Consider the following 27,530-nt stretch of genomic DNA (forward strand, 5'->3'; position numbering starts at 1 on the left):
ATGGGCCGCCCAGTAGTATGGTTCTACATTTGGAAGCGCTATTCCCCCATCGTACCAACTCTTTGTTAGCTTGGCTTGCGCAATAGGTGTTGTCCCCCATCCCACAAGAGAATGGAAACAGTTGTGACAATAGTCCTAAATTAAGAATCAGAGATCAGAAATGGCGTGTTCTCAAGGACATACAGAAATCGTGGGAGTGCCATCATTTTATATAGTGCCGCCTTACCCAAGAGCGTAAGTGGGAGAGTGCGCCATATCTTAACGTCTCGTTTAAACCGCTCTAGATGGGGACCAAGATTTAAAGTATAAAATTTGTTCGGGTCTGCCGTAATATAGATGCCGAGGTATTTGAATGCCGTCGCAGTAGGTCGGAGGGGGCAACCCGCAGGGAGAACAGGAGGAGGACCCGTCAGGACATGGAGAATGGACTTAGACCAATTTATTCTGTAACCAGATACTCTACCGAACTTTTCACAGACGTTCAGCAATTCCAGAATGGATTTCTTGGGGGAGGTGAAGTATAGCAAGATGTCATCCACGTACAGGGATATGCGGTTCTCCCATGTATACAGGGATATGCGGTCCTCCCACGTATTGGTCCATGATAGTCCTTTTATAGAGGGTTCCCATCTGATCCATATTGCCTGTGGTTCAAGAATCAGTACAAAAAGCAACGGGGACAACGGACAGCCCTGTCGCGTACCTCGACCAAGCGGGAAGTCTCGAGAGATGTGTCCATTAGCCACAACGTGTGCCAGGGGCTTGTTGTACAGGAGTCGAACCCAGGCGCAGAATTTGGGACCGAAGCCCATGTGGCGAAGCACTGCAAACAGGTAAGGCCATTCTACAGTGTCAAATGCCATAGTGGCGTCTAAGGAGAGGATGACTGCAGGTTCCTGAATATATGGCGCGCGTGCCAGGACCGCATAGAGTCTGAGCAGATTAAGTGCCGTGCTACGGTGCGGCATGAATCCAGATTGATCCGGATGCACTAAAGCGGAGAGGTGGGGGGTCAACTGCAGGGCAAGTAGTTTGGCAAGGATCTTGGGCGATAGGATGCGCAGTCCGTTTCTGGTCTACCAGGTTTATGGATCGCAACTATAGTGGCAAGGCGCTGGTCGCTCGGGAACTCTTCCATTTCGAGACTATCAAGAAACATCTCAAGCATAAAGGAGGCAGATGTCTGCGCTGTCCTTTTATAAAGTTCCACTGGGAATCCATTAGGCCCCAGCGCCTTACCTGATGCAAGGGAGTAGGTCGCAGCTTGCAGTTCTTCTACAGTAATGTCTGCCTCTAGCAGGATCGCTGCCTCAGGGGAGAGTTGGGGGATAGTTAAATCTTTAATGTTGTCATACGCTTCTTCAGACGTGTAAGACGTCCGGGGAGCATAAAGTTGCTCGAAATGGTCGGCCAGGATGTCCACTATACCATCCGGTTTGGAGATCAGGGAGCCCGTGGGGGAGAGCAGTTGTGCTATGACCTTGTTCGCCCTTTCTTTCTTATCTAACCAGGCTAACATCTTCCCCGCTTTATACCCTAGTTCGTATATCCTGTGTCTGGTTGCTTGGAGGTTAGCTAATGCACTTTCCCTTTGATATGCCACGTACGCTGTCCGCTTAATCTGGACCGCAAGGGCGGCTCCAAGCGACGGGCAGGCCGCCTGCTCTGCTATCGTGGTGGTTAGGTCCTCCCCAAGAGTGTCGAGCTCCGCCCGCTGCGTCCGTTTGTGACCTGTAATGGAATTTATTGCTTGTCCACGCAGGATCACCTTATAGGCCTCCCAGAGTGTGCTAGGGGAGTCCCCCGATCGGCATTCTCTTGAAAGAATTGCCTTGTGGTGACGGTGAGGTGTTTCGCACATGCAAAAAACTGGCGTGAATCGGGAACATACGTTTTCTAGAAGTCTGGTGATGTGTGTATTTTAGCAGCAGCAGAGAATGGTCCGATATGCCCCTAGGGCGAATCGCCACCTCTTCTATCCCAGGCAGGCCATCAGCCGACACTAATAAATAATCAATGCGTGTGAGACAGTTGTGGACCCCGGAGTAGTAGGTGTATTGTTTCTCGTGAGGGTGTTTGTACCTCCAGCTATCTGTGAGTCCCATTGCATCTATAAAACCAAGAAGGCGTCGTCCACCCTGTATCCCTGATTTGGTAGGGAACCTGTCCAGTGTGCCGTCTATTATGTCGTTAAAGTCGCCCCCTATGAGTAATGTCGCATCAGGTAGTGTTAGCAAGAACGCTGTGAGAGCAGAATGGGCTTGTGCCTGAAGGGCCGGTAGGATATAGACTGAGACCAAGTTAAATAATCGCCCCTCCCATTGACATGTTAGTGCAGTGAACCGGCCTTGGTCGTCAACTCGTTTCTGTTGTATCACCAATGGGAAGTATCCCTGTACCCCTAGAGCCTGAGAAAAATTCCGCATGTGCAGCCATTTGGTACCCCCAACATGTTCATAGCCTTAACAGTCGAGCCCAGTAGATGTGTCTCCTGTAGTACGGCCACTGCGGGGCCACAACGCTTTAAGTGCTGTAGCACTAAACCCCTTTTCACTTTATCCCCCAACCCTCGGACATTCCAGGACAATATCGTTAAGGCTGTTTGCGTAGTCTTGGACCCCTGAGCTACATGATCAGCCATCAGACATATTGAGAACTGTCAAACATGTTAATACACAGTTGCTACGCCCAGATCCACCACAAAAGGAGAATACTGCCCCAATAACATTACCAAGAACAAACTCAGAAAAAGGAAACAAAACGTGTATCCCCTTATCCCCCTCCCCACCCCCCCTCCCTGCCTCCCTGCCTAGCAAGCCTGTAACTGCCCGCCACCCCAACTCAGCAGAGTGCTTCAACCCTCCCAAAAGTGCAATACTTGCGTATCGGGGGTATTGAGTTCCATAAGGCTCCAGCCCTTCTCAAGCTCTAAGGCTTGCCTCAGTCCAAAATCTCAGAAATAGTATAGTCCCAGGAGACCATAAAGCCTCATAGTGCGACAGGCGACGCCGGTCCTGCTGGTCTGTCTATTCCCCCTCAAGTGACGCTGCCCGGCTCGATCCACAGCTCCTGGAACCCTGCTTCTCCAGATTTTCGTCCGTTTCTCCGCGGCGATGTGAGCCATTTCCTCGGTCAGTGCGGCCCACCGGACGCCAGCCTTCCAACCAGTCGTGTGCGGACTCAGGCGTATCAAAGAATAAGGTTCGACTTCCGGCCACCACTCTCAGCTTAGCGGGGAAGAGCATAGAATACTGTAGCTCCCTTTCACGAAGCAGTTTTTTCACGCCAAAGAAGCTACGTCTACGTCTCGAGACTGCTGCAGTGTAGTCAGGAAAGAAATTAACAGTTGAGTTTAGAATACGTATCGGGGGAGAAATGCGTGCCGCTTGCAGAATTGCGTCTCTGTCCCTAAAATTGAATAGTCTGGCCAAAACCGGCCGAGGGGGCGCCCCCGGCTTTGGTCTTCCACCCGGCAACCTGTGGGCACGCTCCACAGAAAAGAAATGAGAGAGTCCCTTAGGTTGTAGCTTAGATTTTATCAGTTCCTTAATATACAGGTCCATCGCCTGGGCGCCTTCAGTTTCTGGAATACCTATGATCCTGACGTTGTTCCGTCTTGCATGCCCTTCTTGGTCATCAAGCTTGTCAACAAGCACCTTTTGCTCTTTTTCAAGGCGGGCAACTTCCACCTGTAGATCTGAAGTGTCCTCAACCAGAGATTTCGCTACCACTTCCACCTCTCGTACCCTATCCACCATCTTGTGGAGGTCTGCACACAGCAGGGAAACATCAGTGGATATCGTTCCTACCATGGTCTGGACGCTGGCTAAAGCCTGCATAATGTCCTCGAGTGTTACTTTTGGGGAGCCGTCTCCATCTGGCGCCTTATTTTGTGAGGCGCGCCCCTCCGATGCCGTGGGTGAGCGCTTGCCATATGCATATTTGTCGAGTCTTTGTTGCGTGTTCTGGTTTTTGGGACCCCTGCCTGCCATGATTCGACAGATCAGGTAAGTAGCTGGGATGCAGGCCCAATCACGAAGGGTGCAGGAAGTCCGTGGGCCAGAGGGGGTTGAAGGAGCACGCAGCACCCCACAAGACTAACCTCCGGCGTAGCGGACGAGCGGCAATTCGGCATTATTTCCTGTCGTGTATGCATGTGCAGGAACGCTTGTGGTACTGTTTGAAGTTATCGCACACCTGGCCTCCGTGCATCAGCCAAATCTGTTCCCCACCAGCGCCGGTACAGCTATCGTGAAAGGGCCCCTGATCGATCTGCGCCCCCGGCTGATAAAAGCAACCATCCAACGTTCCCCAGGCCCGAGGCGGGGGAGGAGCGGTACTCCATCGGGCCTGATCCCCTGTCGTGATGTAGGACTGAGTTTGAATACAGTGTCTCCCTCGTTAGATGGTCACAATCTGTGGTGAGCACTAGGCAGCGCAAGGCAATTGGGGGCCGTAGCACTTACTTCCACTTGTTGAGTGCGCGCGTGGCAGCCGCGGCCCAATCCCCCAACAGCTCGCTACCCTCAGGGATGAAATCAGGCGACCTAGGGCGGCCGGCTCACCGCCGATCGGACGGCTCACAGCGGGAGGAGAGACAGTAAGGAGTCCGTTGCACACACAGTGATGCCAGGCAAAGTGCGTCACACAGGGTTATGCGCAGCTACAGGCTACGCCTGATACCGCGCCGCAGCAGTCACCAAGTCGGGTGCCCGCACCACTGGAGTCCCCGGTCCGGCCGTCACATGCAGACCGCTCCTCCTCGGTCGGCTATCACAGCCATAGATGGCAACGGATTTGCACCGGAGCTTCACCGGTCGGTGTCGCTTGTGTTTGGACGTCGGCTCCAGCCACTGGAGCTCTGTAGGTGGCGGATTAAGGAACAGATTGATGCAAAGGGCTAGATCAACCTCGGAGCCCAAAGACTAAGCGGCCATCAACAACACACTTTTTTTTATTATTAAAATTGTTCCCACTGAAGGCTTGCACCCTGTTCCTATTTATGTCTAACCGCTTGACAAAAACAATGAGCCATGTAGTTAATTTACATGTCAGATACTGTGCATTTAAGCCCTATTGAGTCTAGAGATCTAATCAGCGCTATGTTAAGTAGCCCAACTTACCCATCAAGATATAACCTCGCTTTATGCTCCATGTATATGGCATCTACCATTTCCCAATTTTTTTTCCCAATTAGACCTGGTGCAGGCTCGAACCCTGCACCAATTCGAATGCCCAACCCAGTGATTAATTGGGTGAGCTATATCGTGTAACAAACAAAAATAAACTAAGCGTGCATTTATTCTCAACGAATTAAAAGCGATAATTTTCGTAAGCATTCTAATCTTTACTTCTAGTCTTACTTATTTAAAAAAATACATTATTTTTTACTTGAGAGTAAGACTGAGTCCTATGTTCTACTTATTTAAGCATCTATTACCATCTTAAACACTGACAGTATTAAGGTATTATTAGAAGACCATTCAGGTCTAAGATGCAAAGCATTTCTTTTAAAAAGTATTCATACTATCAATGTCCCCCCAGCCCTCCCTCTGAGAGTGGTTAGGAGCTACATGCCCTGTCATCTTAAGTTCCTTACCTAGCCATCTGTGCTGGTCCGACGCGTTCCTTGTCCCGATTTCAAGTGAAATCAGTGGATTTCGCGCCATGCTTTTATAGTGCATGTTAATCCTTTCATTCCTTTCAGCTGTGATATTTTCGGTCAGTCCAAACGCTAGAGCGCTAACCCAATAATGATAAGTGCCTCACATTTCCTGTCCTTCTAAGCCCCAAACACATATCCTGGAATCACGAGTGATAACAGAACAAACTAATTGTTATACCCCTATAACTATTCCATGTGTGTAACGTCTGTTATTTCCAAAAATTTACACCATCACAATTACGTGTAACACACTTTTTTAGGGCTCGGACTCCTCCCCACTGAAAGTGGGAGGAGTTTCGAGATCCTAATGTTAAAGAAAAAAAAAAAAGTATCTCCTAGGGCTTTGGCGAGACAAATTCCACACATTCCTTAGCGTGTTCTGTCATCTGGCCAGTGATTCGTCTTCGTTGTGTTGTCGTTTTAATAGGCTTGTTTTATAATGTTCCCACTGGAGTCTTGAACCCTGTTCCTGTTTATGTCTAACCGCTCGACAAAAACAATGAGCCATGTAGCATGGTTAACTTACATGACAGATACTGTGCATTAAAACCTATTAAGTCTAGAGGTCTAATCAACGCTATATTAAGTTACCAACTTACCCATCACGATATAACTTCGCTTTATGCTCCATGTATATGACATCTACCATTTCCCCCCCAAAACATTTTTCAAATGTAAAAAAGATGATTAGGCCTAGTGCAGGCTCGAACCCTGCACCAATTCGAATGCCTAACCCAGTGATTACTTGGGTGAGCTATACCGTGTGATAAACACAATAAAACTAAACGGTGGTGGGACGGAGTCACCTTAAAAAAATACCTAGACAACAAAAAAATTCCGAGGGGGCTACGCCTACTAACATTTCCAAACTTTGATGATTTGGATTCTGATTTATTAACGAACTGGGAGGAGAACCTATTGGGCTCCTCTTGTACCATGATGAAAATCTTAATAGAACACTCTGATAGAAAATGTGTAAAATTGAGAGAGGAAATCAGAGCGTTAGAAGAAGAAATAAAAAACATGGGACCGAAAGAGGTGGCTGAAAAAAACGATGTGATCTTAAAAGAACAAGTAGCAAAGCACCAATGTGTAACCAGAGACCGAAAATTATCTAAAATAAAAAGAGATGATAGGGACTACGGGACGGGTAGGATTTACACCTTTGCAAAACGCTTTGATAACATCATAGTCCCAAAACCTAAAGAGAACATACTGACAGATGCCGTAAGCATCTCAAGTGCAGCCAGTAGCTCAGATCTCTCCTCAGTGGGGGAATCAGAACCAAGCACCAGTGCAGATGTGAGAGGACCACTGAATAGTTCGGCAACTTTTTTAGAAGAAGTTCGACGTTTCCGTATAGGGAACATACAAAATACAGAAAGACCAGAAGGGGGGGCAGGCGCAAAAACAGATGTAAAGGAAGGGGTTCAGACTCGGAACCAGAAAAGGCAAATGAACAAACGTTAACAACAGATGTGAGGGAGGGTAGTTCATCTCAGGATAAGGCACTAGAAAAGGTGAATTTGGTGGTGAATTTGTCAGATTATGTACTAAATGCACATGAACTATCTGCTATGAACAAAGGTTTAAGTTTTTGTCTGGTAAATGCTGGTAATTTTTCAGACATTCATGTTGATCTATTTAAGTTTTCAAGACGAGCTAAATTGAAGTGTCATTTTGCAATGAATTACGCAAATAAATGTGTTGAACAAAGATCTGTGGCTCCTTCTGAAATATCTGTCTCACATATAAAGGATGTATCTTTCTTATTATCAGTTTCGGATGGAGACTCACAAACTGTTGAACAAACTATGAGGGATTTGGGAATTGACCAGGACTATACTTTAGATAGTGGATTACACCCCCGTAGTAAATTCACACCTCAAGGGGTACATCTGACCCGTATTGATGTGTTTCAACAACAGGTAACTCAGGGTCTCTATGAATTAGAGGACAAAACTCTGTTGTCCAAAAAGAAATACAGGTATGAGAATCTAACGAGAAAAGAGAGGTGCTCCCTGGACAATATCGGAAAGAACAAAGAATGGATAATCCGTGAGGCAGATAAAGGTGGGAACATTGTTCTTATGAACAGAAAAGATTATGACACTGAGATTTCCAGACAGTTAACAAACGAAATGTGTTACAAAAAGATAAATTCAAACCCCTATGGAACTGCCTCAATGATAATTAATGAAAACTTGAGTCATTGGAAAGAGGTTGGTTTACTATCAGACACAGAGTATAGATTCCTTCGGGTAGAACATCCCAGACACCCATGCATATATTTACTACCCACAATTCACAAACAAGCGAACTTTCCCCCTGGGCGACCAATTATTGCTGGTATTGGATCTTTGACAGAACCACTGGCACAATTTGTGGATTCATTTTTACAACCATATGTACACAACCTTCCATCTTACATCAAAGACACTATGGATCTACTGAATAAATTGGATGGGTTGGCATGGGAGGAGCCATTTTGGCTCTGTACTTTGGATGTGGAATCCCTATATACGTGTATGAGGGAGGAGCTGGGCTGTATAGCAGTGGAACACTTTCTTTCCTCGCGTCAAGCACAATGCTATGACCATAACAAGATGCTGATTAAGATGCTGAATCTAATTTTGGATAATAACTTCTTTCTATATGACGCCTCATGGTATAAACAATTGCAGGGCACTGCGATGGGGTCCAAGGTGGCCCCATCCTATGCCAATCTGTTCATGGGGTGGTTTGAAGCCAGACACGTATGGGGTCATGCGGCGTCTGAGTGGATGGAACACATACATTTCTGGGGACGTTATATTGATGACGTCATTATTATTTGGTCAGGCTCAGAAGAGAGCTTTAAGTCCTACTTTAGTTACCTAAATGAGAACACCATGAATGTGAGGTTTACCATGATGATGTCACAAACAAAGATTGACTTTTTGGATGTAACATTATATGTTGCTAACAACCCTCTTCATAGCACCTTACATAGAAAAAAGACGTCAGTAAATAGTTTACTGCATTACCAGAGTTCACAACCGGCCAACATCAAGAACGCCATTCCATTTGGCGAATTGGTTCGAATAAAAAGAAATTGTAGTGAAGGGTCGGAATATGAGAAACATAGCTTGGATTTGGTGCAGCGTTTAAAACAAAAAAGGTATAGCAATCAGGTCCTGAAGAAAGCAACTGAGAAAGCTAGTAAGGTAAATCGGACTACAACTTTGACTCCTAAAACAAAAACTTCCAATGAAAGGTTATCCTTTGTCACCACGAATTCTAGCCTAAATCAGGACGTGTATAAACTGCTGTGGAAACACTGGCACCTCCTTCAAGGTGTTCCAGGGGTTGGCAACCTGACTAAGGACAAACCTAGTGTGGTATATAGGAGATGCAAAACAATAAGAGAAAACCTACGTCCAAGCTACACGCGACCAGTTCGTAAGAAACAAGAGTTGTGGCTTAGTCCAAAAACTGGTTTCTTTCCATGTGGCTGTTGTAATATGTGTAACCAAGCAAGCCGGATGGTTTCTTTTAAATATAACACGGAAAAAACCTATGATATCAGACATTTTTTGAATTGTCTGACACAATATGTGGTCTATGTGATCATCTGTAATTGTAAAAGGATCTATGTAGGGAGTACTGTGAGACCCTTAAAAATACGTATGCAGGAACATAGACGAGCATGTATGAATGTAAATGTCATGGTACTTATAGAGCGCACTGTCACCAGACGGTCACCTTGCGGTGTCGCCTATTCGGCTTCCTGGCGCTGATACTCATACCGCTGTGGAACCCCTCCTGGCTTTCCCTGTGAAGTGTCTACTTCTGGGCACCCCCAGGGTGAAGCCAGGCATCCTTAGCGCTGTTGGGGCCAGTGTGGAGGCTAAGCAAGCTATTGCCCAGAGTTGCAGCGTCGGACCCGTGATTAGAATAGGCACCGAGGCGAGAATTAACAGGTCTGAGGAAATTGAGCCCGAGACCCCGCTGAGGCGGGAATCGAACCCTGGTCCCTGGCCAGAACTCTGCATCAGGGTCTGCCGCTCTAACTATTGAGCCACACTCCTCCACTGAATCAGGATATGTCCTATGCTTTAGCCTCACATGAATGTGAGGGAATAGGGGACAGATCAAATTTCAAGTTTCATGCCATTGACCATGTACCGGTTCCCCAAAGAGGAGGGGATAGGGGGTTACACCTCCGGCAATTGGAAGCTAGGTGGATCTGTAGGCTACGAGCCACAACATACAGTCTTAATTTTGACTCCGAAATGCATCATTTTTTGTAATCTGGATCATCAAACATTGACTGGTATTTAGCATATTGGATTCATTTCTTAATATTGTCCCAGATTGCCGAGTTGGTGGTTAATATTGATCTGAAATAGGAGTATTAGAATTATGTTATAGGGTGGGTTCCATCGAAATGTCATTGGCTTTTGGAAGAGGGAGGTAGTTGGAACTGACCCTTGGAACAGCACTTATACGTGCAACATGTATACATTGCATAATATGTCAGTCAAAAACATGTCACTACTTAACATTATCCCCATGCTTGTCTGGAACACTAAATGGGGGAGGTCATATCTCCTTTTCTCACACCTATGTCTGCATTCACTCTTTCTCCTTTTGGATATATAGCTAACCATAGATTAGATATAGGTGAGTGTCCCTTGATGACCTCAAGTTATATCTTATACGGAAGACACATAGTACAGGATAGATGGGTCATTAAGTTACCCCGTATGTGTAATCTGTATAATTTTGATCATCATTTGGTGTGGCTCACTGCGCCAAAACTGTTTGACTAGGGCATCGGAACTGAAATAGAGTTCAAATTAAGGCGTCTGTTAAAATTGAAAGGACTAAAGTTTCAGTTGGAAATGTCTAACCTGGATAATGATTGTCAACGGGACAACGTTAGACTTATCTACAATAATGTATTTTTTTAAATAAGTAAGACTGGAAGTAACGATTAGAATGCTTACAAAAACTATCGCTTTGGATATATTTCTTTGAGAATAAATGCCCCTTTAGTTTTATTGTGTTTGTCACACGGTATAGCTCACCCAAGTAATCACTGGGTTAGGCATTCGAATTGGTGCAGGGTTCGAGCCTGCACTAGGCCTAATCATCTTTTTTACATTTGAATTTTTTTTTTGGGGGGGGGGGAAATGGTAGATGTCATATACATGGAGCATAAAGCGAAGTTATATTGTGATGGGTAAGTTGGGAACTTAATATAGCGTTGATTAGATCTCTAGACTTAATAGGTTTTAATGCACAGTATCTGTCATGTAAGTTAACCATGCTACATGGCTCATTGTTTTTGTCAAGCGGTTAGACATAAACAGGAACAGGGTTCAAGACTCCAGTGGGAACATTATAAAAAAAAGTGTGTTACACGTAATTGTGATGGTGTAAATTTTTGGAAATAACAGACGTTACACACATGGAATAGTTATAGGGGTATAACAATTAGTTTGTTCTGTTATCACTCGTGATTCCAGGATATGTGTTTAGGGCTTAGAAGGACAGGAAACGTGAGGCACTTATCTTTAATAGGTTAGTGCTCTAGCGTTTGGACTGACCGAAAATATCACAGCTGAAAGGAATGAAAGGATTAACATGCACTATAAAAGCTTGGCGCGAAATCCACTGATTTCACTTAAAATCAGGACAAGGAACGTGTCGGACCAGCGCAGATGGCTAGGTAAGGAACTTAAGATGACAGGGCATGTAGCTCCTAACCGCTCTCAGAGGGAGGGCTGGGGGGACATTGATAGTATGTATACTTTTTAAAAGAAATGCTTTGCATCTTAGACCTGAATGGTCTTCTAATAATACCTTAATACTGTCAGTGTTTAGGATGGTAATAGATGCTTAAATAAGTAGAACATAGGACTCAGTCTTAGTCTCAAGTAAAAAATAATGTATTTTTTGAAATAAGTAAGACTAGAAGTAAAGATTAGAATGCTTACAAAAATTATCGCTTTTAATTCTTTGAGAATAAATGCCCGCTTTGTTTATTTTTGTTTGTTACACGATATAGCTCACCCAATTAATCACTGGGTTGGGCATTCGAATTTGTGCAGGGTTCGAGCCTGCACCAGGTCTAATTGGAAAGTTTTTTCGGAAATGGTAGATGCCATATACATGGAGCATAAAGCGAGGTTATATCTTGATGGGTAAGTTGGGTACTTAACATAGCGCTGATTAGATCTCTAGACTCAATAGGGCTTAAGTGCACAGTGTCTGTCATGTAAATTAACCATGCTACATGGCTCATTGTTTTTGTCAAGCGGTTAGACATAAATAGGAACAGGGTTCAAGCCTTCAGTGGGAACAATTTTAATAATAAAAAAAAGTGTGTTACACATAATTGTGATGGTGTACCTTAAAACTGCTAGTGTTTAGGATGGTAATAGTTGCCTAAAAAAGTAGAACATATGACTTTACAGGATATATGTGGAACTGGTCACAATTTGTCTGGTCTACAGAACAGTAGTGACACTAAGATATAAGAATGGGGATGCTAGGTATCAGGCAAACTAGAGACCAATTGTCTAACTTACACATTAGCATTGAACAGACACCTGCATTTATAATTCTTTTCAGGGTACAGTCAGTGCTTTAATTAGCACCTAACAGAGACACTCCTACTCCATAGGAATTGGCAAAAGAGCTCATGTCGGAGCAGCATGCAAACTAGGTAAGATAGGATAATAAAAATTATGTGAATCTTGCACTGAGGGTGATGTGGACGCAAGTCGTAACTAGGTTTCTTTCTAAATATTTTGCTTGTAAGAAATCTCTTCTCAGAGTTACAAAGGCCTTGCTGTCCAAAAAACGTTTTTGCTAACATTTACACTGAACACTGAAGGAATTGTCGTATGGAATTTGGCTGTAAGGGTCACAACTGTGTGTGATTTGAAGCAGAAAGGTAGATGCAATTCATTTTCCTTTTTCTCTCCTTCTTAGTGTTATTCTTACGTTGTCCATCTCTTAGTCCTATAGTTTGTGACATGATCCAAAGAGGTAGCTGGTCCGGAATAAACAATCTGTAATAAGAATCACACTTTCCGAGTCTTTACTTTTTGTTTTGCCTGTAGAAAATAACATGGCCAAACTGGTTGGTGGTCCCCATGTAGTACAGTCCGAAGGGAGTTTCTCTCACTCTCTCTGTTCCTCTCTCGGTGTGAAGGATACTTCTCTTTGAGACTGGGTTCTAGGTACTGATAGCTGGAATGGTCTTCTGATTATTTCATTCTTCCAAAGGTATACAGGGTAATTTGAATTTCTTATGCATGTATTAACAATAAAGAACATAGAAGTACTGTGAGAAGGAATCTTTCAGAACAAAAATTAAGGAGAGACCCTTTCTCGGTACTAGTATAAAACAATATCCTCTTCAGTCTCTCGTCCTTTTTAAAATTGTATATATGTAATTTGTAATGTTTGGCATTGCCTTTTTTTAATATGTCTGTGTATAGTTGTGTTTGTAAACTAGTTTTTAAATCCTATGTATTATATGTATAAAATATTTATATATGTTTATAATATGTACTATTTACAGCCCTGAAGAAGCCCGTGTTGGGCGAAACGCGTTGGCTGTGGATGCACTGCAATGAAATAAAATATTTATAATCTTCATAAAAACTGCGTGGACTTCCATCAATCCTGTCATCTCTATGTTGAAATTGCATGGCATTTTAGCCAGAAATTGTAATCTTAACATTGCCTCTCCAAATGCGTGTCAACAATTGTGTGTTATTGGAAACCAAGTTAGGTGGCTGGTTTTAAGAGGTGGGCAATAGTTATTACAGTAGCCTTAGGAAAAGTATACTGGTAGATAGTGCAGTGTTTGTCTCTGCCACCCAAATCTTGTGTGTAATTGTAACATTTTTGTTTTATGATTATTATCCTTTTAGAATTTTTTAATTGTATCTTAATTTGTTTTATTTCTGGATGAATTGCATGTCACGTTTCTTGATGTAGTTTTCAAACTCAAAGCATTTACAATGTAAAAATGATAGTTTGTGATTTGAGTGTTGTTAAACTCAAGTTATTGGTACTCAGTTTACCGACGTGAGTGTGGAACTCCTTACCTGTAGTAATTCTCTATGGCGAGGGTTCAACTCACATGGCCATCTTAGCGGCTAACCACCAGAGTAAGAGCACTGTACAGTAAATACATGATTGCTTCCTCTTTAGGCAGTTTTTTAAAAATAACAAAAAGCTTTCTTTCAGATTCTGAGGAGGGGCTGCAACGTGAATGATCGAGATGGACTCTCCGATATGACCCTGTTACATTACACCTGTAAATCGGGCGCTAATGGCATTGGTGAGTAAATGCATCTGCTACATGCATAGTTGAAGGAAGTGCTCCAGCGTTCACTTTCATGGTAGAATGATTGAGATGTTTATAAATCTCTTTTTTAACTTGATTTCCAACTGTGTCAAACATGTAAACTGCATTTGTCAAGTTAAAATGACATACTTAAAAAATCGAAAGTCAAGCATTATAGCATTTTGGATGCATGTTATCAATATATAGAATTGTAGGTGGATAACAATGAATTACGGGAATGTTTTAAACCGCGGGTTCTGAGTGGCATCAAATAGATAGACTTCAAGAGCGATGCTCAAATTGTCTAGGATGTCACTCAGGGGAAATGGCCACTACAACACTGCCGTTTCCAAGCATTACCATAACCACGCATGCATTACAACGCACGAATAACCTTTACCACGCATACCTTTACTACGAGATACGTAGTAAAGGCATGTGTGCTAAAGGTAAAATAAAAAAAAGGGGCTTGGGGGGTCTCACCCACAACAACAAAAAAAGCGAGCGATTCAAAAAGGGGGGGGGTTGAGGGGGTCTCCCCCGCAAAATACGCATCTGTGAAGCGAAGGAACTTATTAATTGTAACTTAATTGTTATAGCAACATGAATTGTAAAATGAATTTAAACAGTTCATTCTTAAGAGTAAACTGCATATAAATGCAGCATGTGCCATCTAGTGGAGAAAAAAAAAGATTATTGTAAAAAAGCTGAATCCCACCGCTGAATTGGGGCAAGGTTTTGGAGCCTTTACCATGAATATGCATGGTTTTACAACGAAAATCGTTGTAAAGTTATGCATGGTAAAGGCATTTTCGTGGAAAAGGTTATGCGGAGTAATGGCATTCGCATTGTAACGCATGCGTGGTAAAGGCATGTGTTGCAACGGAATGCGTTATAACGTCATACAACCGTCACTCAGAATCCCAAGGTGAAACCGTCCATGTAATTCACTCTTTTCTCAACTAGAATTTTGTTATGTACGGACCCCAAAATCATCTCCCCTGCTTTCAACTGCTACGCAGTGGCAGAGGAGAAATGGAGACACAACCCATAACATGGTCTCTGTTATTAATACCTGACCCAAAGGTTAAAAAGACAAACTTGCCTGCCATCCTTGACCAACCCCCAGTACCTTCCCTGCCTTCCTTCTCCCTCCTACAGCTGTGCTTTCTGCTGTCCATAAAAGCAGACAATCATTGCACTGACAGGCTCTCAGAAACCCCTGTCACCTGGCCTGGGAGGCCTTCATGACATGTACTTGGACGGCAGAAGGAGGGTGTAAGAAACGCTATCTCGGATTGGTTACTTATAGAAAAAAGAGAGAGCTCCGTATCATATAAAAGAAGAAATCCAGATAGAAGAGTCCTGAGTACATTATTCCCTTGTTGCAAATAGGTCTAATCTGAATAATTTGACCAACATGACATCGAGATGTTTCTAATAGAAGGAATTACCGGATGTTATTAACTTTATAAGCATTGATGGTATAACCACGTTCCAGATAGAACCTCCACCTATTGGGAAAACCTATAAAAAAAGAAAATTACTCGGCCTTCTGACTTAGTTCCATATGCGCTGATACAATACGGCGATATTCCGATCCAGAGACATAGAAAGGATTTCTACCTACCCTCTGAAAACATATATCAAGAACCCCCAGTTTTTAATTGTATGTTTATCGGCCCTTATGAAGGTGATTACATTGATTACATCTGGCTTTCACCGAAACGCGCGTAGGCCAAGCATACACATCTGAGAATACCATCTGAGAATTATGTCAGACAAATGATTATCTATAGATGAAAACGATGGACTGATACTCTTTGAAATATAGAAAAAAGTGATTCTTTGTAACAGGTCTTTTTCTCAGATGTTGTTGTCGTCTTCATAGTCTTATTTGCACAGTATGAGAGTTAGTATGTTTGAGAAGGATGAATGGTGAGAAAGGTTGAATGAGAGTATGATGTTGACTGTAATTGAGCTTTATACTTTTTGTGGGGGTCAGAAATAATATTCTATGAAAATTGTAATATTATTTGATGTTCTTTTTCCATTTTTACAAGGTTTTGTAAACATTCATAAACTGTTTTGACTTAAAAAAAACTAAAAGGAAAAAATAGATGTATGTATATACAAAAAAGAGAGAAGAAATGCATTGTGAAAAATAAAATGGCAATTTAAATGAAAGTCACTCTTTTTTTAAATATTTTGTATCTGTGTTGAAATTGTTTGCAGAGTAAATACCAATTGATAAATTAGATTGGTATGTCAAAAGGTTTTGCATATTTTGTGGTTTGTCTGTCCCCCTCCTCTTGGACCTTAAAGTAATAGGTGGTACCTTAGTCTCATAGCAGAGGCCTTCATGACATCACAACAGTGAGTAACCAGTTATGTTATCAGCTGTTGCTATGTAATAGCAGTTAGTTAGGAGATGTAGACACTGAAATAAACAGTAGAGGCTGTCTATGAGAGACATGCATAACAAATGTATATTGCGAGGGTGACGCTTTCAGTTGTGGCAGACGACTTTACTTTTTCTGGTATGATTAAAAAAATTATTGCCACACGTTTTGTAAGTATTGCTTGTTGTCCCACCAGTTACGTTACTGAGGCCATCTTTTGGCAGTAAGAGTGCACTGATAACTGCAGGAACCATAGAGGTGCGCAAAATTTGCGTAATTTGCTGTTGCACAATTACAAGAAATTGTGAAACAATTACGCAGAATTACTCAAAATGCAAAGCCGGCACCAGATGCAAAATTTTAGCATGAAGTTTGTCCTCATGTCAACTAGAAGCCGGTCATGTTTTGGCCATTCATGTTATTCCAGTGCGCCTTTACGAAATGTTTGCAATGAAAGGTGTGTTATAATGTTTAATGGTGTAATAGTGTCATTTTGGTACTTTTGTTTAATGAGCATAACATGAAATTACCAAAATTACACAAGTCTACAGCAGCGTACTGAAAATATTTCCGGGTCCTAATGAAACTCACATTCATTGCACCTTCATTTCCTCCAAGTCTTGGTATCAATCTGTCTCTGTGGTCATTTAACGTATGGAGTTATTGCATTCTCTATGAAGTAAGTTAAAGCGTTTGCTCCTAAGGTATAAACCATGCTCCCTTCAAAACAGCCTTTGCATAGTGATGAAACTGTTGCGTATCGATTTTCTCTTCACATAATTGGATTTCACATCTGACCAACACCCTTTCAGGCCTCGAAAAATCGCCCACTCACAATGGCGAGTCAGATTTTATCAGCTTGAGCTATTTTTAGCACCTACTGGTCCCTTCTGGTGAGTAAACATAATCTGGAAAGGAACAGGTGTTCTGTTCCTTCAGAAAGTGAAGGAAAATAGATGCCAAGAAAATCTTGTTTTTTATCTTGACACATTTGCTGTCTGTTCAAGGAAAGAGGTCAAATGTCAGTTTGTCTTTTTACTAATTGCTGCTTGGAAAATTGAGTACATTTTTCTTTCTCTTATTACAGTTAGAGGTTTTTCTCAAGTGAGCTGTCTGACAATCATTGTGAAACAAAAAGCTGCAAGGTGTCAGTTTTGTTTCTAGCACATAACATTTAAATAGCTTGTAAATTAATAGTACAAATATTTCAAAATATATCAGAAATTACGAAACCACATTTTTTGTAGTTGAGAAGTGTAATGCAAACTAGGGGGCGGAGCTAGCCGGCGTCTATGGCGGACGCGTAAGAGCGGAGCTCCGCGTCGGCGCCAACTAATATCCGACAAAGATCCTTGCTCAGCGAAGAAATCCCTGTGAAATCGGCAGGAATTGTCGGCCCTACTCTTTCCGCAACTCCGCCTGAAGTTTGGGGACGACCCGCGCTCGGACGCGCCATTTTTCAGCGGCTGCGGGGTGGCGAGCAACCAGGCCGCGATCCCCGACCTCGCCTGAGAGCCGAGACCGAGCTACGTGACCCGACGTGCGGCTGCGAGGACGAGCAGACCCGGACCCCTCCGGGTCCCGGTGACGGCGGACCACCCGGACTCAACGCCACTTCCCTGCCACACAGAGCCACCGGCTGGCGGGGGCTCCCGGTGCCGTGGGACCCGGAAAACACCCCTGGGCTGACTGCGGAGGAGGCGGGGATCTACGCGGCGCTGGCCGTGCCCTGACGCGGCGCCATTGCCCGGGCCCAGACTGGACTAGAGGGCGGCCGGGAACCGTCTCAGCCGGCACCCCGGTGGTGCCTAACACGCTTCTACGACCCAGCGGCAAACCCACGCGCTCCACGAGGGCTACGTGAACACCCGCGGCACCCCCCACCGGAGTCTGGGAAACGCGACGATGGTGAAGGGGGACAGGACACAGTCGAAGCTGACGTTCGACCAGCGCCGGCAGAAAGGCCCAGACCCTCCGGCCTCCCAATCGCCAGGAGCGACCGGCGGCCCGGGCTCCTCGCTCTGCGCGGAAATAAAAGGCATGCTCTCGACCATGGAGAAGGGCCTGCAGGAAGGTATGTCGGCCATAGGTAACAAGATCGACGCCCTGGCGTACCGCATGGACCGCATGACCGAGAGGGTGGATAAACATGCGGAACGACTCGACATGGCCGAACGCAGACTAACTGAGGCTGAAGAGGCGCAGATGGAGTGGGGCGCTGACCGAAAGCAGTTTGGCCGCCTGCTGCAGGTGATACAGGAAAAGTCGGAGGACTTGGAGGCGCGCTCAAGGCGATCCAACATACGAATAACGGGTGTGGCCGAGACGACCCAGACGGGTAAGATGGAACTTTTTGTTGAAATGTTGCTTAAGACACTCTTGGGAGACGACATCTTTTCCCCCATGTTCATTGTTGAGCGCGCCCATCGCACCCTTGGACCTAGGCCGCCCCCGGGCGCTAACCCCAGGCCGATAATTGCGAAATTATTGAACTACAGGGACAGGGACACGGCGCTCCGTGTGGCCCGCGAGAAGGGGTCACTGCAACACGAGGGGATGAACATATCGTTGTACCCTGATTTCACCTCCAAAGTGCAGGAAGAACGACGGCGATTTGTCCCGTACAAGCAACAACTGAGGGACCTTGGCCTGGACTACGCCATGTTATACCCGGCGCGGCTGCGCATTAACCGACAGGGACGCTCTCATTTCTTCACGGATCCCAAAGAACTACAAAAATCCCTGAAGGTGTGGATGAGGGAGAACAGAGGGGACCCGGACGCGCATACAGCGGACAAATCGAGAGCGGAGGACCTGGAGGAACAAGACTGAGGAGCGATGGTGCTCCCATGGACACGCCGGCAGGCCGCGGCTTCAGGGGCGCACGTGGCGCCACTCCACTTTGCATGTTATGTTCCCCCCGCTCAGTCAGACCTTTGAGATATTTGGACTCCCTGATAGCCACAGAGCGGGGGAGGCTCGAGTGATCCGACTGGGTGCCCCTGAGCCCCCGCACTTGCGGCACGCGGCCGTCCTAGATGGCTCAACTCCCCTGGATCCGCTCACGATACAGGTCAGAGGCGGCTGGAGGGACGGGAGGGGGGGGGCTCGGACAGAGAGCCGAAACTTGTTATGCACGCCTTACTTGCTGAGCTACGCCAATAGGGCGCTGGCGTGAGGGCTACGTATGTACATTGCACGGAGATCCAGGTGGGACACTGGACGTCGGACAGTACGAGTAGGCTACCTCTGCCCCAGCGCTGCCAGCTGTGACGGCTCAGATTGGGCCAGTTTGTGGTGTTGGAGAATGGGATTGCTAGAGGGTGGGGGGGGGGGACACTGGGGATTCGGTCACACCAGGTTGGGGTCGGTTGACTGTGGGAGGTGGGTGGGGGTTCTTGTTCTGGAGTTCGGGATGTTTGGGGGGGGGTCCCTAATGTGCTCTGCTATGTTCTATTCCCTGGAGGAGACCGATGGTGTGGGCGCAAGTGGGAGGGTGGAATGTTTACTGCTGATGCTCATTTTGTGTTACCACTTTTCTAATGGCTGAAGAGATAATAGGGGAGCCACGGCCTGACACTGATACTCTAACTGCGTTGACGTGGAATGTAAGGGGGTTGAACGACTACCGGAAACTCCGCAAGGTGCTGCACTACCTCCAACGACACCATGTGGACTTGGCTCTGTTACAGGAGACGCACCTACCCAACACTAGTAAAATGCTCGCACATAGAGGTCTTCAGGGCAACTCCACTTATGCGGGCTTCACCTCACACGCTAGGGGAGTCCTCACGTGGGTAAATCCTGAATCTAAACTTTCACTCACGCTACTCAGGGCGGACCCGGAGGGCCGATTTGTGTTGAGCAAATGCACGGGTAAGGGACATAATCTTCTGATCATGAATGTGTATGGCCCGAATTATGACTCCCCAGAGTTTTATGCGGCGCTGGCGGGACACTGTGCTGAATGGCCCACAGATAAACTGATTTGGGGGGGGGACTTTAATTTCACCTTTAACCCTGAACTTGATAGATCGGGGGGACCCCCCAGGCGCCCGGCAGCGGCAGCGCATCAAATGCAAGCCGAAATGGTGAGACTGGGGCTGGCGGATGTCTGGAGGGAGCGGCATAGCGCGAGGGGGGGTTACACACACTATTCAGCGTACCACGACCTCCACACTAGGATTGACTACTGGCTCTCCCCTATTACACTACTGACGACGGTAAGGGACTGCAGAGTTCTCCCGCGGACGCTGTCTGACCACTCCCCCATACTGCTGGTCCTGAACACACCGCTACCCAGAATCCCCCCGTTCACGTGGCGCTTCCCACCGTACTCTCTGTTAGATGAGGCCTTCAGGGCAGAACTAGGGGAGGACATAGACACGTTCTTTTCCAGTAACGTAGGAACGGTGGATAGCTTCGGCACGGTTTGGGAAACTTTTAAGGTCTATGTTCGGGGCGTCGTCATGGCCAAGCATTCCAGTGTCCTCAGGGCTATCAGGAGCAGACTGTCACTGCTCGAGGGGCGAATTGCGGATTGTGAACGCCAACGACTGACTGACCCGTCCCCGGCGGGGGAAGAGGAGTTGCGGGGGCTCCTGACAGAGTTCCACGAGGAGGCGGACAGAGAGGTCAGGCACCTGGGGAAATACGCAACGGCCCGCGCATACGGTGAGGGCGACCGGCCGGGTTCTCTGCTAGCCGGGATTATGAAGGGGGCCAGGCGCCGCCAGGGTGTCACTGAATTGCGCTCCACGGACGGGGAAACACTGACGTCGCAGGGAGATATTCTGGCAGAATTCAAAGGGTTCTACCAAGACCTGTACACCAGCAAGATCTCGGAGATGGAGAGCCACATAGACAATTACTTAGACCACATCAAAATGCCGTTCTTAGAGAACTGGCAAAGGGAATTCCTGATGTCCCCTATCCTCCGAGAGGAGATAGCGGACGCTCTAGACGGCATGAGGCCAGGCAGTGCGCCCGGAATCGATGGCTTGACCGTCGCCTTTTATAAGGCGTATAAGGACAAGCTGCTCCCCTTTCTCTCCACCCTCTTTGATGAGATCTGCGAGTGTGGTGTGATGCCCACTTCTATGAGAGAAGCACTCATAGTGACGATTTTGAAACCGGGCAAACCGCCGGACCTCCCGGGGTCCTACCGCCCCTTGTCCCTTATAAACGTTGATGCGAAGCTGTACGCTAAGGTACTGGCAAACAGACTGGCGCTCGTCGCCCCGGAATTGGTAGCCCCGGAACAGGCGGGTTTCATCCCTACCAGAAACCTCACGTATAACATCAGAACGGTTTTGGGTGCCATCCAACACACCAAACAGGACACCAAGGCGATCGCTGTCTTCCTGGATATGGAGAAAGCGTTCGACTCCGTGGAGTGGACGTTCATGCGCAAAGTCCTCAGGAAACTGGGTCTGGGGGATGTTTTCCTCCAACTCCTCGGCGCGCTCTATCACCTACCCACTGCGAGAGTTCGGCTGGGTGATGCCGTTTCGGAGGCGTTCACTGTGAGCCGTGGCACGAGACAGGGCTGCCCCCTCTCGCCGCTGCTGTATGCGCTGGTCGCGGAACCGCTGGCTTGCGCGATGCGGGAATACCACTCCTTCGAAGCCATCAGCTACCCTACCTACAAGATTGGTGTCTCCACATATGCGGATGACACGTTGTTGTACGTAAGGGACCCGGTGAACAACCTCTCATCGGTCCTGCGGGAGGTGGTGCAGTTTGGGGCCCTCTCGGGACTGAAGGTGAACTGGCCAAAGTCAGTGGCTTTCCCTCTGACCCCTGTTACTGACCCCTTCGAGATGGACTACCCACTACAATGGTCCACGGACCCGGTCCGGTACCTGGGTATAATGATACACACGGACCCGGACACAGTGTTACGGGCAAACTACGGTGTTGCATATAGTAAACTGGCTGACGACGTGGAGCTCTGGATCAAGCTACCGCTGTCTTTAATGGGCCGCATAGCCCTGATGAAGATGGTGGTCCTCCCTAGATTTTTGTTCCTCTTCACTAACCTCCCGATTGTCCTCTCCAGGGCTTTCTTCACGTCCTTAAACAAACTCCTTATTAGGCTCGCCTGGGCCGGGAAACAACCTAGAATACAATGGAAGGTGCTTCAGCTCCCATACGAGCAAGGGGGGCTGGCCGCCCCAGATCTTGAACGCTTCTACAGGATAGCGCAGGCCTCTCATCTCCATACCTGGATACACGGTGACCCGGATATTCCGCATGTGATTCTGGAGCGCCTTTTTGCTGCCCCTACTCCACTCCCGGCGACTATCTGTAGCCCTAGCGACCGCAGAGTGGGTGCATTGGATTCCATCCGTTCCACTAACCACGCTTGGAACTCCATAATACAGAGGCAGGATAAGATACTACTGTACGCTCCTAATTTGCCAATACATTGGGTCCTTTGGCTCCCTACCTTGGCGGAACCTGGTGTACACAAAGCCCTAGCTGATCTAGGGGCGCACACGCTGGGGGACCTTTTCCAACATGGCAAGGTTAAGACGTGGGATCAGCTGGTGCGGGGGCTTGACCGCCCCTCCCTGCTCCACCGCTTCCAGTATCACAGGGTGCGTAGCGCCCTACTGGACTTTTTAGGCCCCGATATGGAGGAACCTCCGGTGATACCAGAGCTAGAGTATGTCATTCGCACAGAGTCCCAGAGGAAGCTTACTTCTAAGCTTTACAGTATGGGGCACGCTCACACAGCACTGCAATACACGAGGGCGCGATTGGCCTGGCAGACTGATTTAGACATGCACATAGACGATGGGATGTGGACGTACTGCTGCGCGGCCACTAGGCGGATCTCGCTGAATGGGAGACACCGCCTTCTTCATTTCAAATTCCTGCAACGAGTATATTATACACCTGAAAGATTGCATCGCTATGGGCTCCGCGACTCTCCCCGATGCGAGAGGTGCCGCGCCCCAGTGGCGGACTTCATGCACGTGGCCTGGCTATGCCCGGGAATCAGTAAGTTCTGGACGTCTATTTTTTCGGAATTGAGCACAATAACGGAACAGGAGTTGGACGCTGACCCGGCACTCGCTCTGCTGGGTTATACGAGGGACGTGCCGGCGCCGGTGCGCAAACTGGTCAGCATGGGCATGCTACTTGCCAAACGGGTCGTGGCCTCCTGTTGGATGAGGGGCCCGCTCCCGACACTCAAGCGGTGGGCTCGCGACATGCTGTACTGTAACACGCAGGCGGAGACATATAGCGAATTGCTCCCTCCCCGTAGCCGCCCCAAAAACTTCTGGGAACTCTATCGCACCTATCTCTACTCCAGGATGGACGACGACGTTTTGGCCTCGGGAGGGGAGGAGGGTCGGGAGGGCGCAGCGAACATAGATCCCCCCCCTGATCCTAACGACAATTCCGCTTGCTAGATAAGCGCTACAGGGTTGGGTAGAGGTTCGGCCACTCCCAGTCAAGCGGGACCACACACGCACTTGGGCGCTCAGCCGGGGCTGCACGACACCACTCCACACACCTCTCCAACAGATTGCACCTTACACCACAGGGAACATGCAGACTAGGGGCCGGTTACTAGAGGGTGGGGGTGGGAGTTGGGCTGTTAGTTGGGAGAAAATGTAAAATTTTATAGATATGTCTACTATGCACGGAGCACGTTGCTATACCACTGACATACCATCCTGGGTCCTCACCGATCGGCTTGTACACTGGACAACTCCAAGCTAGGAGCTTCTTCTTGGTACCCTTGATGTAAACACTACTGTTACGATGTTAAGAAGACTTGGCTTATTGCCGGCCCGAGAAGGGATGTAGGTGAAGGGCCCTGTTTGCAATGTAATGTGCTATTGTTTGATGAATAAATAAATTAAAAAAAAAAAAAAAAAAGTAAAAAAAAAAATAAAAAAAAAAAAAAAAAAAAGTGTAATGCAAACAAAGATTTAAATACAAGCAAAACAAATCAGAACCCTTTACTTGGTGATGTGTAAATGACAAATATTTACAGAACTCTGTCTCCAAACAGTATTGTTTGTACACTATATAGTTTTATGAGTACAAGTGCATGCCGGTGGCAAAGTTTGTGGCCTTTTCAATGTACAAATCTGCTGATTGCAAATGGCAGTGTGCCACCACTTCATGCTTTAGTTATGTATTTATTAAAAGTGATAGGCTATAAACATGATTTGAGAAAAATGCCTCCCCCCTGCCCTGATTACAGTGCTTTTAATGAACTAAGAGGCAAGTCGGAGGTCATGTGTATGCTCTATGTTGCTAGATTTGTATTTTATATGGAGGAAATGTTTAGTCTATTAAACCAATCAAAGGAATTTTTGTACAGCAGACATGCTGAATTCGCACATTTGGAGGTGCTCTCATATGTTATAATGAAGAGAATGGCAGCTCAGTGAATTAAAATATTTGCACAGGATCCCATAATTTGAAACCAGTTCATGGGTCAAGAGCATTACAGTTAGGTTAAGTAGCCTAATTAAGACACTAGACCTCGAGGTATAGTAACATTTTAATGATTTTTTGAGGCCTGCTTCCAGATCGTCCAAGTTCGAGCGGAAGCACATAATTTTAACCTTAACCCATTAAAATGTATTTCTCTTTATTTCTTCTATGCAGGCACACCTCCTAGTGCAACCCTAGTTTAACTCCAGCAGCACCTTTGATTGTAATCCTCATTGTCAGCTTAGACTCTTTAGACATTCATCTTGACAAAAACGTAATCTGCAATCACATTAATGGTGTCGCTAACAACTCTCTTTTCCAATTGATGTTACAGTTGGAGATTAGACATTTTATCTGCAAACAGGACAGCAAGACAATAATACAATCTCTTGATGATGAAAAACATTGTTTATTGGTCAATAAAAACCATCATTAAGACCTACATTCTCATATCACAGTACTTGTTAAAAAAAAGAAACAAAGAGGGAGAAGTATACAAACAATATTAAAGAATACCAAAAGAGAAACATTGCATCCTTAAAAATCCATTCCCAGTCATATGCCCGGGGTAGTTGCCATGTATAAAGTGCCATGGTACATGTAAAATCCTGGTGGAGGAGGACCGGTGCTTCACAGGGCCCCAGGAAGTGATAGAAAAACATAAATATTGCGGATATGCCTGGAATTCTGCCTTATTAAACAGCAGCTCCTGCAAGAACAGCACATAATTAGCTATTGGCACATATACAAAATTGCAAAGCAATGTCCATTAAAATTAATGCTGTGGCCCAGTTCGAGAAAGGTGAATTAATATGCAAATCTGATCATCTTTCCAAACTGGGGTTAAATAACCTAAATAGGAAAGTTGCGTGACAAACCATACCTCGCACCAGCTTCTCAATGAATTTTAAAGCAACACACTCATGCCCTTTCCTTTGAATTTGATTTAAAATTCTGCCAATCCCGGAATTATTATGGGGAGTAATTAACCCCCTACACCAAATACATATTGCAGCTTTACTTTGAAGAGAAAACCTTCTTCAAATGTACAAAAGTATCTGTTTTCTTCAATTTTGATATTGGCGAGATATACCAACACTGGAAAACCCAAATACCATTGAATGTCTGTAGATTCTGTCAACAGTGCAAGAAATGTTTGGACCACGTCCTTTGCTGTTGTTAAAGTCTCCCTGGTGAAAGAAGAGGTGTAATGCTTCTATCCCCTGATGATTGGGGATTAGAACATGTGCTCCTGCAGTAAAAGGATGTTTTCAACATATGCTATTGGCCTACGGATTGACGAAATGTATACAGGTGCATTGACTTCTTAAATACCTTGACAAATGCTAACATCCCTCTCTTGCTTGAGTATCAAATAATGCGATCTGATTGCCTTACTAAATATTCATGATGGATATTGTTTTTAGTGTGACAAACACTTGATAGCATGTCTGTCTTGAGGTCATTGCTGTTTACTCGCCGAGAAGGGACCTGGTCCATGTTCAGCGTCCCAGAGAATCAGGCCTTTATAGAAGGCTTGAAGTAAACAATTCCAGCATGTAAAGTTCCAGCACCAGCATCTGTATTTCCAGTTCTCACCAGGGTTTTGTGGTATTCATTGATTGGCCTCATTGATGGTGTGTTACATTCAGACTCTTGTGAGCTGCCAGCTTCAGACTATTCCTCTATCACAGGTTTACTCAGGAAAGAGTTGCTGATGAACATACCTCTAACTTACATTTACAAGGCAGCCATGTGGGCTACCATTTACACATTTTCACCCTCCAAAAATACTGTGTGGACATCCAAGCCCCAATAGAACCAATAGTCGGTAAGACAATGTTAAATCCTGTGGAGCTGGGTGTTACAATCGACATCTGCCAAACCCTAGTCCCATCAGCCCACATTTTGGTTTCCACGTCTCATTTAGAAGTGGGAGAATCATGATCTATCCTACAGCTAAGCTGTAGCGGCTTCTGCAGTTGAAACTTCTCACACCTGTGCTAGAATACCAGTTGATGCTAAAGAGTATGTCATGTCTGCCAAGAGTTTAGCACAAGGAGCTTAGAATGATAGTTTCAAGCAGGAAAATAAATGTCCCCTCTGGGAGAAATCTGCAAACATTTTAGATTCATTCATATTTTTGTTTACCAAAAACAACCCTGCTATTTGTAGGTTTTTCTGTGGAAAATAAAAATCAAAGACAACAAAACAAAATCTGAGCAGAGCATGGTTTGCTTTCATCAAAACTGTCCCTGCTGTGGCAGGGGAACCAATTTACAGCCGCTGCTGGGCTGGAGTATCTGCTGCTCTAGCTGATTAAAATCCAAATTGCAAATAAGGCCATTCGCTGAATGCCTACTTAGCGGTACAATCACCAGCACCACAGTATTGGAGTGAATGGTGAAGTCTACTCTACAATAAATACTGATAGCCCATGTTACCGCACCATAACAATTTCTTTGCAGCTCATTACACTGTGTGTTCCCATGCCAATTTGTTTCTTCCAAGTGGTAACTCTAAAAAGTCAAACAAAACTACGCCTGTGAGTCTCGGTCTTCTGGGCTTCAGATTGATTATAGTAATTCTAAGTCTGTTGCCGAGCTCTAAATTCTCACACCCAATAGTAAATGACAGGCTTGTGCAC

At 45.8% G+C, this 27,530-nt stretch overlaps 1 protein-coding gene across 4 annotated transcripts in view; it reads left to right on the top strand.

Annotated features, from left to right (window-relative positions):
• The window catches only part of CLIP4 (CAP-Gly domain containing linker protein family member 4), a 370,258-nt gene that overhangs the window by 149,591 nt on the left and 193,137 nt on the right, over positions 1–27,530 (top strand). For all 4 annotated transcript variants that reach the window (XM_078647520.1, XM_078647522.1, XM_078647519.1 and 1 more), the window contains exon 4: positions 13,919–14,012. In XM_078647520.1, coding sequence (XP_078503646.1) covers positions 13,919–14,012 — 94 coding nt within the window. The remainder of the gene's footprint in view (positions 1–13,918; positions 14,013–27,530) is intronic.

Source organism: Lissotriton helveticus, chromosome 6, assembly GCF_964261635.1.
Source record: "Lissotriton helveticus chromosome 6, aLisHel1.1, whole genome shotgun sequence".
Classification (NCBI taxonomy): Eukaryota; Metazoa; Chordata; class Amphibia; order Caudata; family Salamandridae; genus Lissotriton; species Lissotriton helveticus.